General features: G+C 40.5%; 1 protein-coding gene across 2 annotated transcripts; it reads right to left on the bottom strand.

Annotated features, from left to right (window-relative positions):
• Nucleotides 1-2,681: 2,681 nt before the first annotated feature.
• Nucleotides 2,682-15,286, bottom strand: L3HYPDH (trans-L-3-hydroxyproline dehydratase). 2 transcript variants are annotated; one of them, XM_055289217.2, is made up of 5 exons: nucleotides 14,700-15,286; nucleotides 10,027-10,196; nucleotides 6,940-7,062; nucleotides 6,713-6,850; nucleotides 2,682-3,924 (listed from the first exon to the last, which is right to left on the bottom strand). In XM_055289217.2, the coding sequence occupies exons 1-5, from the start codon at nucleotides 15,205-15,207 to the stop codon at nucleotides 3,799-3,801; spliced, it is 1,065 nt and encodes a 354-aa protein (XP_055145192.1). In that variant the 5' UTR covers nucleotides 15,208-15,286; the 3' UTR covers nucleotides 2,682-3,798. The 2 variants fall into 2 exon arrangements, 1 of the variants encoding a protein (XP_055145192.1); XR_010122108.1 differs by having other exon boundaries at nucleotides 3,705-5,360; nucleotides 6,331-6,850; nucleotides 14,700-15,207.
• Between the last annotated feature and the right edge of the window lie 17 nt (nucleotides 15,287-15,303).

Here is a 15,303-nt window from a genome sequence, read left to right as displayed (position 1 = left end):
GTCATTTCTCAAGATCTCAGGTCTGGGGGAGAAAGTCTTGACTGGTGTACCAGTTTCCCAGCAGTCCTAGCAAGACTACATGCAGGTAGTTTCCCAAAGAAAAAGGAGAATGCTGCTGATAAAAGAAGGGGAGGCCAGGCGCAGTGGCTCATGCCTGTAATCCCAGCACTTTGGGAGGCCAAGGTGGGCAAATCACGAGGTCAGGAGTTCAAGACCAGCCTGGGCAACATGGTGAAACCCTATCTCTACTAAAAATACAAAAAAATTAGCTGAACGTAGTGGCAGGCACCTGTAATCCCAGCTACTCAGGAGGCTGAGGCAGGAGAATCGCTTGAACCCAGGAAGCAGAGGTTGCAGTGAGCCAAGTTTGCACCACTGCACTCTCGCCCTGGAGACAGAGTGAGACTCCGTCTAAAAAACAACAAAAAAGGGCAGGTAAAAGAAGGGGAAAGGCGTGATGGCTGGAGAAATCCACAGCTATCCACCTCAGGAGCATCAACAAAGAGGACAAAGATTGTGAATAGGAGCCAAGGGTCAATCCCAAGTCCCTAGCTTGGTGGATGGTGGTGCCATTAATCAAGTTAGGAAATATGGGAAGAGGGCCACAGTCTAGGGGGAAAATGATCTTGGTTGTCCTCTAAGTACTGAATCTACAGTATGGCCTTAGACCTCAGAAATTAGGGATGTGGATGTGGTTAGTCTCTCTACAAGAGGGAAAACCATGGGAATGAATGTGACAATTTAAGGACAGAGTAGTCAGGGAAGAAAGAAAAGGACCATGGATGGAATGCTAGGGAGTACTAAAATTTAAGCAGATAAAGAAAGCAAAGCTAGGCAGGTGAATGATACAGTTAATGAGGCACATTGGTCTACTGAGAAATCAGCTGTTTTGTTTTTGGTTTTCAGAAAAGAAGGTAAGGCAATTTTCCCAGCCTCTTATGAGGAACGTACTTGTGAGCGCTATCCTTTACCTCCAGGTGGAGAGTTAACAGGCTTTTCATGTGTTTCAGAGCTTAGAGGAGAAGTTGCCAGCCAGGATTACCCAAACAGGTAATTAAAATAGGCTCATCCAAAAGTTTGCTACTCACAGTACTCCAACCAGCAACATTAGCATCGCCTGAGAGCTTGTTAGAAATGCCCCACCCCGTGTCTGATGAATGAGAATCTAAGATTCCCAGGTGATTCACATGCACATTGAAGTATGAAGAACAGTGTCCTAGTGGGGTAGTATGGAATCTGTGGCTTTCAGGATTGAAGAGAAGGGTGACCTAACTCTTATTGAGTCTGGAGGACTTGGAGCAAAGCGCATTGTGAGTTCATGATGAAGAGGAGATGGGCCTGGGCCCATACAATTGCAGCACTTTGGTGGGCACTAATGGGGACTGGGTACTAACCTCATAAGCCTAACAGTGGTTCTGTGGGTCAGCTCAGCACCAAGGGACTAGAGTTGCCTGCTCTAAAATGGACCACACCTGCCTGCAGGGAGCAAGCAGCGGGGGCCACCATGGATTGCATAAACCATAAGACCTGGCAATTAGGTAAAGTTTCTAACGAGTAATGAGGTAGAAGCCAGATTGCAATAGTTGAATAGCAAAATGGAAGGTGAGAAAATGTACCCAATGAGGAGACAGTAAGGAATCTGGAAGCTTAAATACCAAGGGAAGGAGTTAGCAGTAACAGCCATCCACAGAGGGAAGGAGGGACAGGGATGTTTGTTTCGTTTTGTTTACAATTAGCACATTTAAATACTTAGGAGAAGGAACCAGTGTGGGGGTGGGGGTGGGGGTGGGGGTGGGGGGGGTGGCAGGAGACTGGAGACAGGTTAATTGATGAGGTTAATTGATGAGGCAAGACCCTCACTGAGATGGGAAGGGATAGATGTGAGCAGTATTGAGAAGGCAGAATCAACAGGGCTTTGTGACTGACTAAACATGTGGAGGTCAGAGAAGGAGGAGTTGATTTCCCTAACGTTTTTTAGTTCAAGGGAACCAGGGTGAAGTACAGCAGGAATGAACACTATTGCAAGGGTTCAGCTCTGGTTTGGATTGAAATTTAGGAAGACTTAGATAATAGCTATTGTTTAATGTTCAAGAAATATAACATTAAAGTACTATATCCTAGACCAAGTTATGGCCATCCTATCTTAGAATTGGAGGAAGTGTTGTAGGAAAATACTAGACTTGGAGTCAGAACTCCTAGATTTGCAGCCTCTAAATGACCTTAGGAGAGTTATTTAACATGTTCGACTTGCATCTCCCTTAAATGTATAAATAGGATAAAAACAGTGGCATACCATGGGTAGGGCAGGAGTAGTTTTCCCTGGTGGAGTTGATAAAGGGGTGTGCTGTCTTTGGAGAATTTTAGAACAATAATAAAACCAACTAAAAGTCTTTTTAAAAATTATCACCAAATGCTGATAATTCTAAACAAGGTCAGTGAGTAAAACTACCCCCTACCTTGATGGCCATGGAATCAACAATATGCATTTCTGAATGTACTTTAGTATGTACCTGATAAGATTATAAAATGCTACAAATTGTAATTTTTAAACAATTTTCCTTCAAATTCATGTGACTTGTGAGATTTGGAAGGAAAATAGTGGTTCCATTTTTATTTTTTTAAAAAAGTACAGCAAATCTGATCTGCAAAAATTATTTGGTCATATTGAGTTAGTGATGTCATTTTTTTGAGGTAAGTGATTTATTTACTACAGAATTCTGTGGAGAATGAGTGAAAAACATCCTCACTGTTTTTGTGTAATAGAGAAATAAAAAACATTAACATGATAGCTTTCCTTTTGTTCAGGTAATTAAATCACAGACCTAATAATAAGACCTATACAGACTCTCTGGGTGATAAAGCCTGTTAAATGAATTAATTACTTCAGTTTCTGGATGCTCTGAAATAAAATACTATTACCTATCTCACAAAAGAATCTATTGAATTCTCGGGGAGTGTCACATCTTAGAATATTTTAATGCTTCAGCTATTTTTAACAGGCTCATAGGAAGTATCAACTAGAAGGAATGCCAATAGTAAGCATTTATTTCATGTTTTAAATCTACCTAGCATGCAGCTGATAGAGTATGAGACTCATTCCATTGTAAGGATTCACTGCTTAATTTCTACTGTATATCTGTATTTTAATAATGCAATAAGCAACCCCTTTTATAAAAGCCCTGAAGATATAGCAAAAGTCTGATTACTAGTTGGTCTTCTCAGCATCAGTCTCTGATACCTCAGTACCTGTGGGCTTTGCGTCACAGAGAACACCCTAGCAGCAGCTATAACAAAGAAGCTGACTCCAACCCCATCCTTCCCAGGCTATTGTGCTAAGTGTTGAGTACTTTATAATAATCCATCTCCTTTACATGCTGCTTAGAGGGCATTATTCTACTCAAAAAAATGGAAGACAAAAATAATGAGCTTGTAAAGTTCACGGTTAAATTCCACATATTATTACAAGAGCCTTTAATACAAAATATGATATTAATAGTAATTACTATAGAGCAATATTTTAAAAGTAACTACTGTTTTAATTTTACCTGATATGTTAATCACTAGAAAAAGACTGAATTTCTGGCATTTTGTATGCTAGACATAAGTGATATTTATACCAAAATACAGTTGCAAATATGAGGTATAATGACTTTATATTTAGCCACAGTAGTATTTTAGAAAGAATGAAAGTTAGTTTGTATGTATAATTTGATTATTTGTTTTCATATAATTTAGAGAAAACAGTCCTCAAGGATAATGATTACTTTAAAAAGAACGCCCTTAAAATCATGGAAGAAGTCACTTGAGAAGAAATCCATCCCTCAGTGGGTCGTCATCTTCTACTATAAAACTTGCTGTACCCGTGTAATGGGCTTGTCCTGACACTTCCACTATAACAGCTTTAAAATCACCACATTTTGCTTCCTGAAAAAAGATGAAGGGAGTATACTATCAAAATATTGCACTCATATTATATCTGGCTTGAAAATTGTACTCTTGACTTTTATCATGTGAAGGAAAGGCCAAGGGTTAATCCTACGGGCCAGGGAAAGTTTTTAAGGAGAGTGACATGGTCAGACTTGTGTTTTAGATAACTGTAGCTGTAAAGTGGGGATCAAACTGGAGAAGAGAGAGGCAAGAGACCCAGAAACATGTTAAGAGAGAACCTCAATTCACTGAATGATTGATTCCAGAGCCACTATGGGAGTTTTCGGTGAAGATGGGGAAGGGGAATATATACTAACATAGAGATAGTTTGGAGGTAGAACTGATAGGCCTCTTGATCAATGCATGTGGGAATTGAGGACTAGCAATAAGTTAATTAAAACCATAGTTTCTAGCTTGGAAATGATGCTAGTGATGCCATTAACCACAATGGGGAGAGAAAAGAAGAGCATATTTGAGAAAGGAAGAAAGGAAGAACTTTTTAACAAGGTGAGTTTGAGACACCTCTGGGACAGTCATTTAGAGATGAGTATAATGAACAGTTAGGATTAAGAGCGTTATATTCAGAAAGACATACAGGGTAGGTAGGCAGGGCAGGGATAAACGTTTGGGAGTCATCATCAGTAGATGGTTGAGAACTGAAGCCTAGGAAGTGGATGAAATTGCCCAGCAGCATCAAACTGTAGAAGAGATGAGAAGGAAGGTGGGGATGAAGTGATGGTAACATCTAAATGGAAGGACAGGGAAAGGAAGCTGCGGCAGGGGAAGAAACTGAGAAAGCACCATCAGGGAGCCTGGACGGGCCCACACAGACAGGGAGAGAGCATGATACAAGTGAGGACGTTCTGGCGAGCATGATCAATAACTATAAAACAGATAACTGGAAACCTTAACTTCAGCATATCTTTTTATGTTCTAATTTTTAAAAGAAGAATAACTGAAGCTAAAGATAAAATGTCAAATATTGTTAGGGTATAAGACTTTATCTGTTTATATCTTTTTATAAAGCTGCTGTAGTGTGACAGGTCCTTCACCAGGTTACGTAAGGGTGTGTGTCCACTGCTTGAACCCTGAAGGCTGGGGGGTAAGCCAAGGGCATGGTGCCCAGCCAAGGAGCAGGTATCCCTGAGAACCCAAATATCCCAGAGAATATCTGGGAATATACCAAGGAAAACAGTCCTATCACACATACACAGTAGGCAAAGAGCCAGAAAATTAGCTTAAAAGCAGCTTAGAGTCAGGAGGCAGGATGGGTCTCCATAGTTGTTCAGCTGCTTCCCAGGAGTGTCTTAAATGGAAGTTCTAATAAATGCATCTACTTGCCAACCTGGACTTGTCTGAGTCATTCTTTGGTCTCTCGGCTCCCTCTCTATTTGGGGGGACATTGAAGTCTCAGATTCTTCTCATAACAGCTCCTATAATATAAAGTCTCATTGACCTTTTGCTTTGTCTGACAGCAACATAATATAAAGCTTAACAGCATGTGGTCTGTTCAGAGAGACCCACCTTCATGACCTGGATCTGCTACTCACTAACTAACCTCTGTCAAATTACCTAACTTCTCCAATTCTCCATTTTATCATCTATTTAAAAAGGATAATAACAGTACAGTACTGACCTTGTAGGATTCTTGTGAGGATTAAATGAGATGGCATGTATCAAGTGCTTAGCTTGGAAACTGATGCACAGTGAAGTATTCAATAAATGTGTTATTATTTTTATGTTCCATTTCAGATTCTGAAGACAGTGTGTTCCGAATTTTTGCATACAACATAAATGGTTTCACGTTTCAGATCACTACATGATGTAGAGATCCTTAAGGAAACTCTAATATTCAGAAATACCAAATCTTAAAAACAGCTATACTAGGATAGATTGTTTGCTATGTTAAAGGACTCTTTATGAGTAGAATAATTTACTGAATGTAAATCAATCATTCTGTAGTAGATTTCATTTACTACTGAGATAAGATTCATTATTTAGCTGTTAGCACATTTAAAATTTTATTCCATTACAAAAATTTGATGTTCCACAACTTTTTAGGGCTTTCACATCCTATTATATCAAATAAAACACTATTATAAAATAAAACAAAAAAAAACAAACAAAAAAAAACCCAAATCCTAATTTAGTGGTTCTCAAATCTTTTGGTCTCAGGACCCTTTTATACCTTAAGATTTGAGGACCCCAAAGAGTTTTTCTTTATATAAGTTATATCTATCAATATTTACTGTATTAGGAATTAGATATATCTGTTCATTACTTCATTTTTAAAATAACAAACCCATTATACATTAACATATGAATAACATATTTTTGTGAAAATAACTGTTTGCCAAAACAAAAAAAAATTATGAGAAAAGTGGCATTGATATTTTTGCAAACCTCTTTCGTGTCTGGCTTAATAGAAGACAACTAAGTTTTCATATCTAGCTTCTGCATTCAATTGGTCGGGTTATCATACATCACGTAGCCTCTGAAGAACTCCACTGTACACTCTTGAGAGAACGACAGTGAAAAGCAAATAATGTCATTATTATGAACATAGTTTTGACCTTCTGAACCCATGGAAAGGACCTTAGGGGCCCCCTGGGGCCCCAAGACCACACTGGAGAACCAATGTCCTAGCTGAAAAGAAGTTTTTACAGGCCTGCTTTAAAATTCTCTTCTGAGAGCTGAGTAAAGAAATTTATCAAACACCCAACTCAGGCCTCTTCAGTCTCATAAGTGACACATTTATAAATAAGACGCTAAGGGTGTCACTTACCCTCACAGCTTTCCCAGTGAATACTGAGCCAGTTGCACTGCTTTTGAAGGCTCTGGTCTGGTTCAGTTCCAGAAGCCCTTTGTGATACTGTAAGGCAATTCGGGCTGTCACTCCTGAGCCAGTGGGACTTCTGTCAACCTGTTTCAGAATAAATGAAGACAGAATGTTCATAGTGTGTTAGTTCCATATTACCTGGCTTTTGTCCCTGAACATTACAGTTTTAATACCTGTTCATCTGCAAAAACACAAATGTTGGTGGTTGGTTCCTTGGTATAAGCATCTTTTCCATCTGTTAATATAGTTCCATATAAAAAGGCAAGGTCTTCACTATCAGGATGATTAATTTTAAACTGCAAATAACAAAAAAAGATCAACCACATGCAAAATAAATATTTTGATTCAAATTTATAAATAATGCAGATGGGTCATTCTTAGACATAACTTTTTAATCCTTATCATTTTTAAAATATCTTTTTGGGCAACGTATACTAATTGCTAGAAATTATGTCTTTGTCTAGATGAAGAAAGACAGTTTTATTGCAAGTTATAATTCTTATCATACTTTGAGTCCCTTCTAAGGCAGCTGTCCTGCATATAGCCTTTGCTAAAAAAGCAGTCCTATTTTATACACCCCTCCCACCCCAAATACACATAGTCTTTGCAGCACTGACCCCAGGATGGTCAATCCACAGGCTGGCGATGGCTTCTCAAACAGGATGAGCTAAGGCAATCATAGTCTTATTCTCAGGAGCTTAAGGAGGATAATGTGGGAAAATTAGGCTCTGAGTATCTAGAGCTGAAGTTAACACCAATGATAGAGACAAAGGCTGTGAGAGGACATAACATTCTGTAAGAATGCAGAAGCTATTAGGTAAGAGAAACAATTGGATGAAAAAAAGATTTACTGTAGACGATGAAGTCAGTTGATTCATCAAAAAGCAGCAGATATGCACACAAAGAAGCAGGCACTGGCAGGGTAGCTAAGTCACTCAATGGTAGATTCAGGCCCAAATGTGCAAAGCTACTTGTTCTTGGAAGCCTAGTTCTTTAACTTTTCCTGGATTTCTGCAAACATTTATAGTATGACTGAGATTGCTATAATCTGACTTCCCTTGTATATGCTTACAATTAGTACTTTCTACTTCCAGTTACATGTCACTTAAAGCAATGGAACAGCTTTGGGTTCTTAACATCCAAAGAGTCCATCTGAAACCACGTTAAAGTGGCCTGCAGACTGAATCTTTGTTCTCCATCCTCTTAAAGTGATGCGCCCCACCTCCACTATAGCACATTCCAACATCACACTGTTCACAGGTATGCTCGCTTCCCCCACTGGAGCTAGCTCCTTGAAGGTGGGGTTTGTTCTTTCTTCGAGTCTCCAGGATCTAGCATAGTGTCTAACATACATACAGTATGTTCGTGGTAAATGTTTGTTAAAAGAGTGAACGAATTAAGATGAATTTATATTAACTTTAACTCTCCATCCCCATGGCCTTTTCCTAAATCTGCTTCAGCAGTGTGAATGGTCAACAGTTCACAGAGTAATTAATTGTACTGTCTGATACATCAATAACAGAACTTGTCCTCATTTTTCTCAGAATCCTTCCTCCCTCAAAGTCCACCCCTTGCCACCTTGTTGAGTTCAAACTCAAATGAGAAGTACAAAATTACACCTTTTATTAAGATATCTATGACTTTTTCTCTTGAATTCATGAAAAATTAGGAGAAATTATTTTGTGCCAAATTGTTAACTCAAACTATCAGCTGTCCTGCTTAATGGAACAGAAAACTGATATAAATTCAGAGCTTCAAAAGTTGCTATCATAATATAATTACACATATTGGTACTGACAGTACCAGAAAAATAATTTAGAATACTGATACAGTGTATATTCTCATTTTGTTATTTAAGTTATAAATTATTTTAAAATAAAGCTTCAGAAAATGATAATTATTAGTACATTAGACACTATCTTACACAAGTTACTTTTTACTACTAATAAATTCTCACATACTAAATTCTCACGTACTAAACATTCAAATACTGTACATGTGTTTTATTTATAGGTCCCAATTTCAAGATAAAATGTGCTTCACTTGTGCTAGAAGTGAAAGAATATTCTAGAATTATTTATTATCTAAACTGATTTTATCAAAATAGCTTTCCTAAGTAAAAACTAGAGTTATTTAAGTAGTTATTTGAGTAATTTCTTAGCAATATAGGAAAAAAATAGGAATTAATGTTCTCTATGAAATAAGAAAAAGGCTTAAATCTATTTTGTACGCTTTATTTTACATTTATTATTTTCAAGTTTAACAGAATGACCACACACATGCATTTAAAATTTGTAGAATTCTATAAATATATTTCTACACATTTAAGGAACTATAAACTATATTAGTATGTATGTATTATTAAATTTAGTAACTGCTAGGTGTGGTGGCTCACACCTGTAATCCCAACACTTTGGGAGGCCGAGTTGGGAGAATCACTTGAGGCCAGGAGTTTGAGGCCATCCTGGGCAACATAGTGAGATCCTGTCTCTATATAAACACTCACACTCACACACAGATTTAGCTGGGTGTGATGGGGCATGCCTGTGGTCCCAGTTACTCTGGAGGCTGAGGCAGAAGCATCATTTTGAGCCTGGGAATTTGAGGTTACAGTAAGCTATGACCACACCACTGCACTACAGCCTGGGTGACAGAGCAAGACCCTGTCTCAAAAAAATAATATTATCATTTACTGAACATTTACTATTGGCCAGACACTACTCTAAGTCCTTTACATGTATTGGCTTATTTCATTCTCACAACCCTACAAAGCAGGTATTTTTTAATTTCCATTTTGCAGACAGGAAAACTGAGGCATACGGAGGTTATGTAACTTGTCCAAGGTTACATATGTTACAAGTGGTAAAGCTGGAACTCATAGATAGTTTTGCTCTAGAGCAGGGGTGTCCAATCTTTCGGCTTCCCTGGGCCACACTGGAAGAAGAATTGTCTTGGGCCACACATAAGATACACTAACGAGAGCTGATGAGCTAAAAAAAAATTGCAAAAAAACTCATAATGTTTTAAGAAAGTTTACGAAATTTGTGTTGGGCCACATTCAAAGCCATCCTGGGCTGCATGTGGCTCACAGGCCACGGGTGGGACAAGCTTGCTCTAGAGCCTAAAATTTTAATAAGCACCCTATTCTTAGTACTATTAATAATTTAAACATCATTTAATTTTCTTTATAGACATAATAATGTATATTTCCTCCATGCCACAGAGAAGGGAATTGGTTATGAAGGCAGAGTATTACTGACCTGAGCTTTCACTGCCTCTGTCACTGCACTCGCTGCATCCACAAGGTCCCTGGTCTTTGCAGAACAAATGTCTAGTCCTAACTTTTCAGCAGTAACAAATGCATAAAATGCACCGCCATATGCAATGTCCACCACCACCTTTCCATGTCCAGGAACATCCACCACGAGATCTAAAAAAAAAGATGTGTTTGGAAATAAGACGTGCTTGTTAATAAGTATTTTAGCAATAAAATTCAAAGGATTTTTAATATGTTTATTTTTCAAGAGGGATGTTCTTTTCCTATCATAAAAATAATGAAGTAAAAATCCATTCTTTAAATGAATAAGCATCGAGTGAATAATAGCTAGATGCATCATTCTATTTTTAACTTGATGATTGCAGAAGTCATAAACTAATGCCATGCTTTCCCTAACTCATACAGACATATTCATTAACTTCCCTGAGGATCTTTTCTAGGAAACACCACTGAGGCTGAGAGAGGGAAACCCAAGGGCATCCCTGTGAACACTATGAAGGAAAATGTCTATTCCCCACTTGTACTATGAGAGATGGTTTAAAATAGTGAGGGTCTTGGATCCTATTTACAAATCAATTTTCTTCAGCCGTAATGTCAAAACAAAAATTTTAATAAAACATTTTTTCTATATAAATTATATAAACTTATCTACATATTTTCATCTCCTTAAGGTATCCTGTAGGCAAACACACAGAAAAATGCCATTGTAGAATCATTGACCGCTACAGCATCATTTTGCACCAGGGTTTTTATTTGAGCATTTTAAGTCTCAGCATCCCCAAAGTTTCACCTGAAGGTCAGTAGTTTGAAATCTTGAATCTGTATTTCCAAAGAAAGGGGGCTGGGTGATGTTTATTTCCCCCCTTCTCAAATTTTCCTCTTCCCTAATTTAAGCTGGCTTGGTGATCACTGCCTTTTGGGGAAGCCTATGGCAGGGGAGAAAGTTTGTCTTTCATGTTTTTATTTTACGGAAGCCTAAGCTCTCAGGGGAAAGACATCTGTTGGCAAAGGAGTGTCCTGAAGGGAGAAATATTTCTCCTAGAGATAAATTTTTTCTCCCTTGAGAAGAGTGGAGGCTGAAGGTCCTTAGTGCAGGGAGGACTTGTGTTAACTTCCCCAGGGCACCACAGGAGCAGGACGTGAAGAAACAGAGGACGGGGAGGCAGTGCAGAGGGCAAGGACCAGGTGGGCTGGGGCAGCCAATGCTCCTGCTCCACTTTGCTGGTTAACTGTGTAAGCTGAGGACCAAAGTGCCACCCTCTCCAAGGCCACAGCACTTTTAAGAAACCTTTGCTCACACATATCCGGAAAGGGGACAACACATGGAGTGATGAGGCTAAGTGAACCAAAAGGACAGAGTAGAGTTTCAATTTCAGAAATTAAGTTTTGGGAAAGAAAATATATCTTGTGTTCCTGAGTTTTCATGCTAAGTCATACAAGGATACCAATATGCTATCAGTCCACAGAAGCCTATCAGTATGCTATTAGTCCACACTAGTCCACAGAAGCCCTCTTAACCCATGATGTGTTAAAACAGAGCAAGTTTATAATCAAAAGAGTAAAACATGCTGTGGATTGTAACAACAAAACTGAATCAAAAATGTCTTTATCTTGATGCTGGCGCAACATGAAAAGCAAGTTTAATGAAAAGAGAATGGGCAAGCTGATAAAAATGAGGGACTGCTGGAAGGTGGAAAGCTAAAGTGAGAGTGAAGATCAGCACTTACCAGGAGACACAGGTGACAGTCCTGGGGCTCAGTCTGCCTGCCCTCTTCTCTTGATTGTAACAACTAAATGGGGCATTGGCCACCAATCCCGGGGCCAGGATGGAGTTGGGAAGCTGGTTCAGGAGAAGTCATCCCTGAGCCTACAATCATTTCCCTGGCCCACCCTTTCTAGAATCTTGCGTCTGGTTTTCTTAGGGTGGGCAGTTGGGTAGGGTGCTACACCTCACTGAGTTTCAGTTTCGTTTTCTTTAAAATGGACCAAATTTCCTTTAAAGTTACACTTGTCCATCAATTATCTGTGACTATTTCATTTTTTAATCACTAAATTACTAACATTAAAAATTAAGATATTTATTTCACCCATGAGTACTTCCTATGTGGCAGGTCTTTACATACACTAGCCCCTTAATTCATTACATTAGCGCCTTAATTACTACAACCCTGAGAGGTAGGTACTGTTTTACTTACTATCCTCACATTATTCCCTGGTTTACCCACTAAATAAGTGGCAGAGCTTGGGGTCAAACCCAGGACCAGGTGACTCCAAAGCCCAAACCCTTTCTATTAAAATATACAACCTCTATCCAGAACACAATCCAAAATCTAAGGGTTTTTCTTTTCTTCTATACAAGCATATCACTGAAATTTCAATTTGATTTACTTTGCTCAAGATTTAGTGAGCACCTACTATGTGCCGATTACTGTAGAAGATATAAGAAGTACAAGGAACAATAAAACATAGGCTTTTCCCTTCTTGGAGTTCAGTTGGACACGACAGATTTTAAAATATGCTATATCTGTGAATGAGGTGCAATACACTAAGCAGTATTCCAGAAAATTGAAACATATCTCCTTAATCTACAAAAAGTTTTAAGGATGAGAGGGAAGCAATATGATAGGCCAGGGTTCCAACCCTAGTTCTGCCATTAGTGTGGCTTTGGTGTCTTGTGCAAACTGTAACTGCTATTTCTCCTAAAAGAGTTGTTTTGAAAATTCCACGTGTGGGGAGTTCCTGGCACAGATTAGGGACTCGAAAGCCAAAATTTTAATTTCCAGTGGGAATAGGTTTCTCAAGAGGACCAGATGTTTACATTTGTCAATCAGCATATTCTTCTCCAAATTTCATTTATTTAGTTACTCATTCAACAAATATTCATTGACTGACTGCTCTTCTAGGCACTTAGAATACTGTGAACAAAAAAGAGTTTGCATTTTAGCCTGGTGGGGTGGAGATGAACTCAGCAACCCTCTGAGGTGGGTACTGTTGTCATCCTCATTTTACAGACTGTGATACTGAGGCATGGACTCTCTAGCACAAGGTCACTGGGATAGGGAGAGGTGGGGCAGTGACCTTGAACACTATGTCTGCCTTGTATGCATTTTTCAAAGTAGAGAATATAGCATTTCATTTTCTTAACTCAGTGACCATTAATGCCCACTAATTATTGTACTGTTATACAGTGATTGCTCTCAGGAACTACTGAGAGGAATTACTGAGGTCAAGTGGTTGACTGACCCTACCCTAACTGACTCAGAAATGTGATGTAGTTCGTGTTCCTGCTGCCAGCTGCCATTTCCTACAGAAGTCTAGAGTGTTTCTAATCTGCTGCTGGAGTTGCCTAGGGGGAATTCTGGTAGCCACGCTAGTTAAACTGTTGAGGTTTTAAAAATGGAATCGTAAACATAAATTCTGTCTCCCTCAAGTGGCCGACCAATCTGGAAGTGACACCATTCTCTGGGAAAATGGCATCAATTTCTCCAGAGGCATTCTTCATTAACTCGTGGGTTTCAGCTGCCTAAGGTTGCTCTAAAAGTGCCTTTTCTATTACTTATCATTCATAATCAGGCTAATCTGAAACCTAGTTCTTCAGGGGGAATCAAGGTCCAACTTTCTAACAGATGATTTGCATGGCTTGAAGATTTTTAAGAAAAGGATAACTCTATTCCTGGTAAACTGGCTCCTGGCTCACTTCCAGTCACAATGACTAAAGCATTCTTACTGATAGAATTCAGCTCCTGGGAGGTAGTATTCAGATGAGAAACCAGATGCCAGCTTGCCAGGTCATCCCCACGAGGGATCTCCCTCCCGTAAGGGTTATGGTTATAGAGATGCCCTGCTTTACACGATAAGCTGTACAAAGATCTGTACTAGAGAATCCAGCAAAACCTTTTAATGGCTCAATAGGCCTAGGCAACTTTAGCAATCATATAAACCTTGCAATCTATCTCCAGGAATACAGTATCTTGCATACTCTCATTTAATCCTAACAAAAAAACTCTATGAGGTAAAAGAAGAAACACAGGCCCAGAGAGATTATGTAATTTGCCTAAGGTTGCACAGCTTTAGGGGGTTATCAGGATTTGAAACCAGGCAATGTGTGTTCCTGTTCTTAAAGAAAAGCAACATTCGTATCTTAATGATTTACAAACTGCTTTGTTCATTCATTCTCATTTAATTCTTCTTCAAAGAAGTGGGGGAGGCGAGGAAAGGAGACCAGGTTTAGTAACTTATTAAGTGTGATTCTGTGTCTACCAAGCATATTCTGAGCCAGCCTGGAACCCTGGTACATTGGCTGTTCTTCGCTCTTTCCTTGACCCCACCGTACCTTGCTTTATCCACCGGTGAAATCTCTAGGAATGCCTCACCAGTGCAGAAGGAGGCGCTGAGTCAGGGTAACATGCAATTCCTCGCTCCTCAAGGGTCTCCCAAAACCACAGGCGGATGGGAGTCAAAGAAAATCGAAATTGCACGCACCAAGCAAATACACAAGGCTGCTGACACACGTTCGCAGTGATTTACCTTTCTATTAATTGCAAGGGCACGCGGAGTAGGTTAGTTGCGAGAGTACCAGCCCAGAGAGACCGTTAATGTAGTTAGTTGCGTCCCGGTTGCAGCTCTGCCCTGGGCTGGAAAGGTCCCGCCCGTTACCTGTAGCCAGCACGAAGGCTGGGACGCTGTGGAAGCGCACCGGTCCGTGGCTGCGGCCGTCCTCGCATGCCACGAAGGCGGTCACCAGCCCGCACGGGCAGTGGATGTTGACGCGGGCCTCGCGGCTGCCCGCAGGGGGCGCCGGCACAAGCCCGAAGTCCAAAGCGAAGCGGCCCAGCGCCACCACTGCGTGGCCGCACATGGAGCTGTAGCCCTCGTTGTGCAGGAACAAGACGCCCAGATGCGCGTCCGGCAGCTCGCTCGGGACTAGGACCGCCCCGTACATATCCCGGTGCCCTCGGGGCTCGAACAGGAGCCGTCGCCGCACGTGGTCAAGGTGCTGGCGCATGTAGCGCCGCTTGGCCAGCAGGGTGGGCCCGGACACCTCCGGACACCCCGCCAGCACGATACGCAGGGGCTCGCCGCCCGTGTGCATGTCCACCACCGACAGCACCGGCGTCCCTGGATCATGCGGGGGCAGCCGGGGCACCGCCAGCGCGCTCTCCATGGTCTGCGTCGGGGGACACGAGTACCTTCCTGCAGCTATGGCTTCAAGCCCCACCCCTACCGACTCCGCGCGAGGAGGGCGGGACGCGAACCAGCC

The sequence above is a fragment of the Symphalangus syndactylus genome, chromosome 8 (genome assembly GCF_028878055.3).
Source record: "Symphalangus syndactylus isolate Jambi chromosome 8, NHGRI_mSymSyn1-v2.1_pri, whole genome shotgun sequence".
In the NCBI taxonomy this organism is placed as follows: Eukaryota; Metazoa; Chordata; class Mammalia; order Primates; family Hylobatidae; genus Symphalangus; species Symphalangus syndactylus.
Note: the sequence above shows the minus strand (reverse complement) of the source record. Positions and strands in the feature narration are given on the sequence as shown.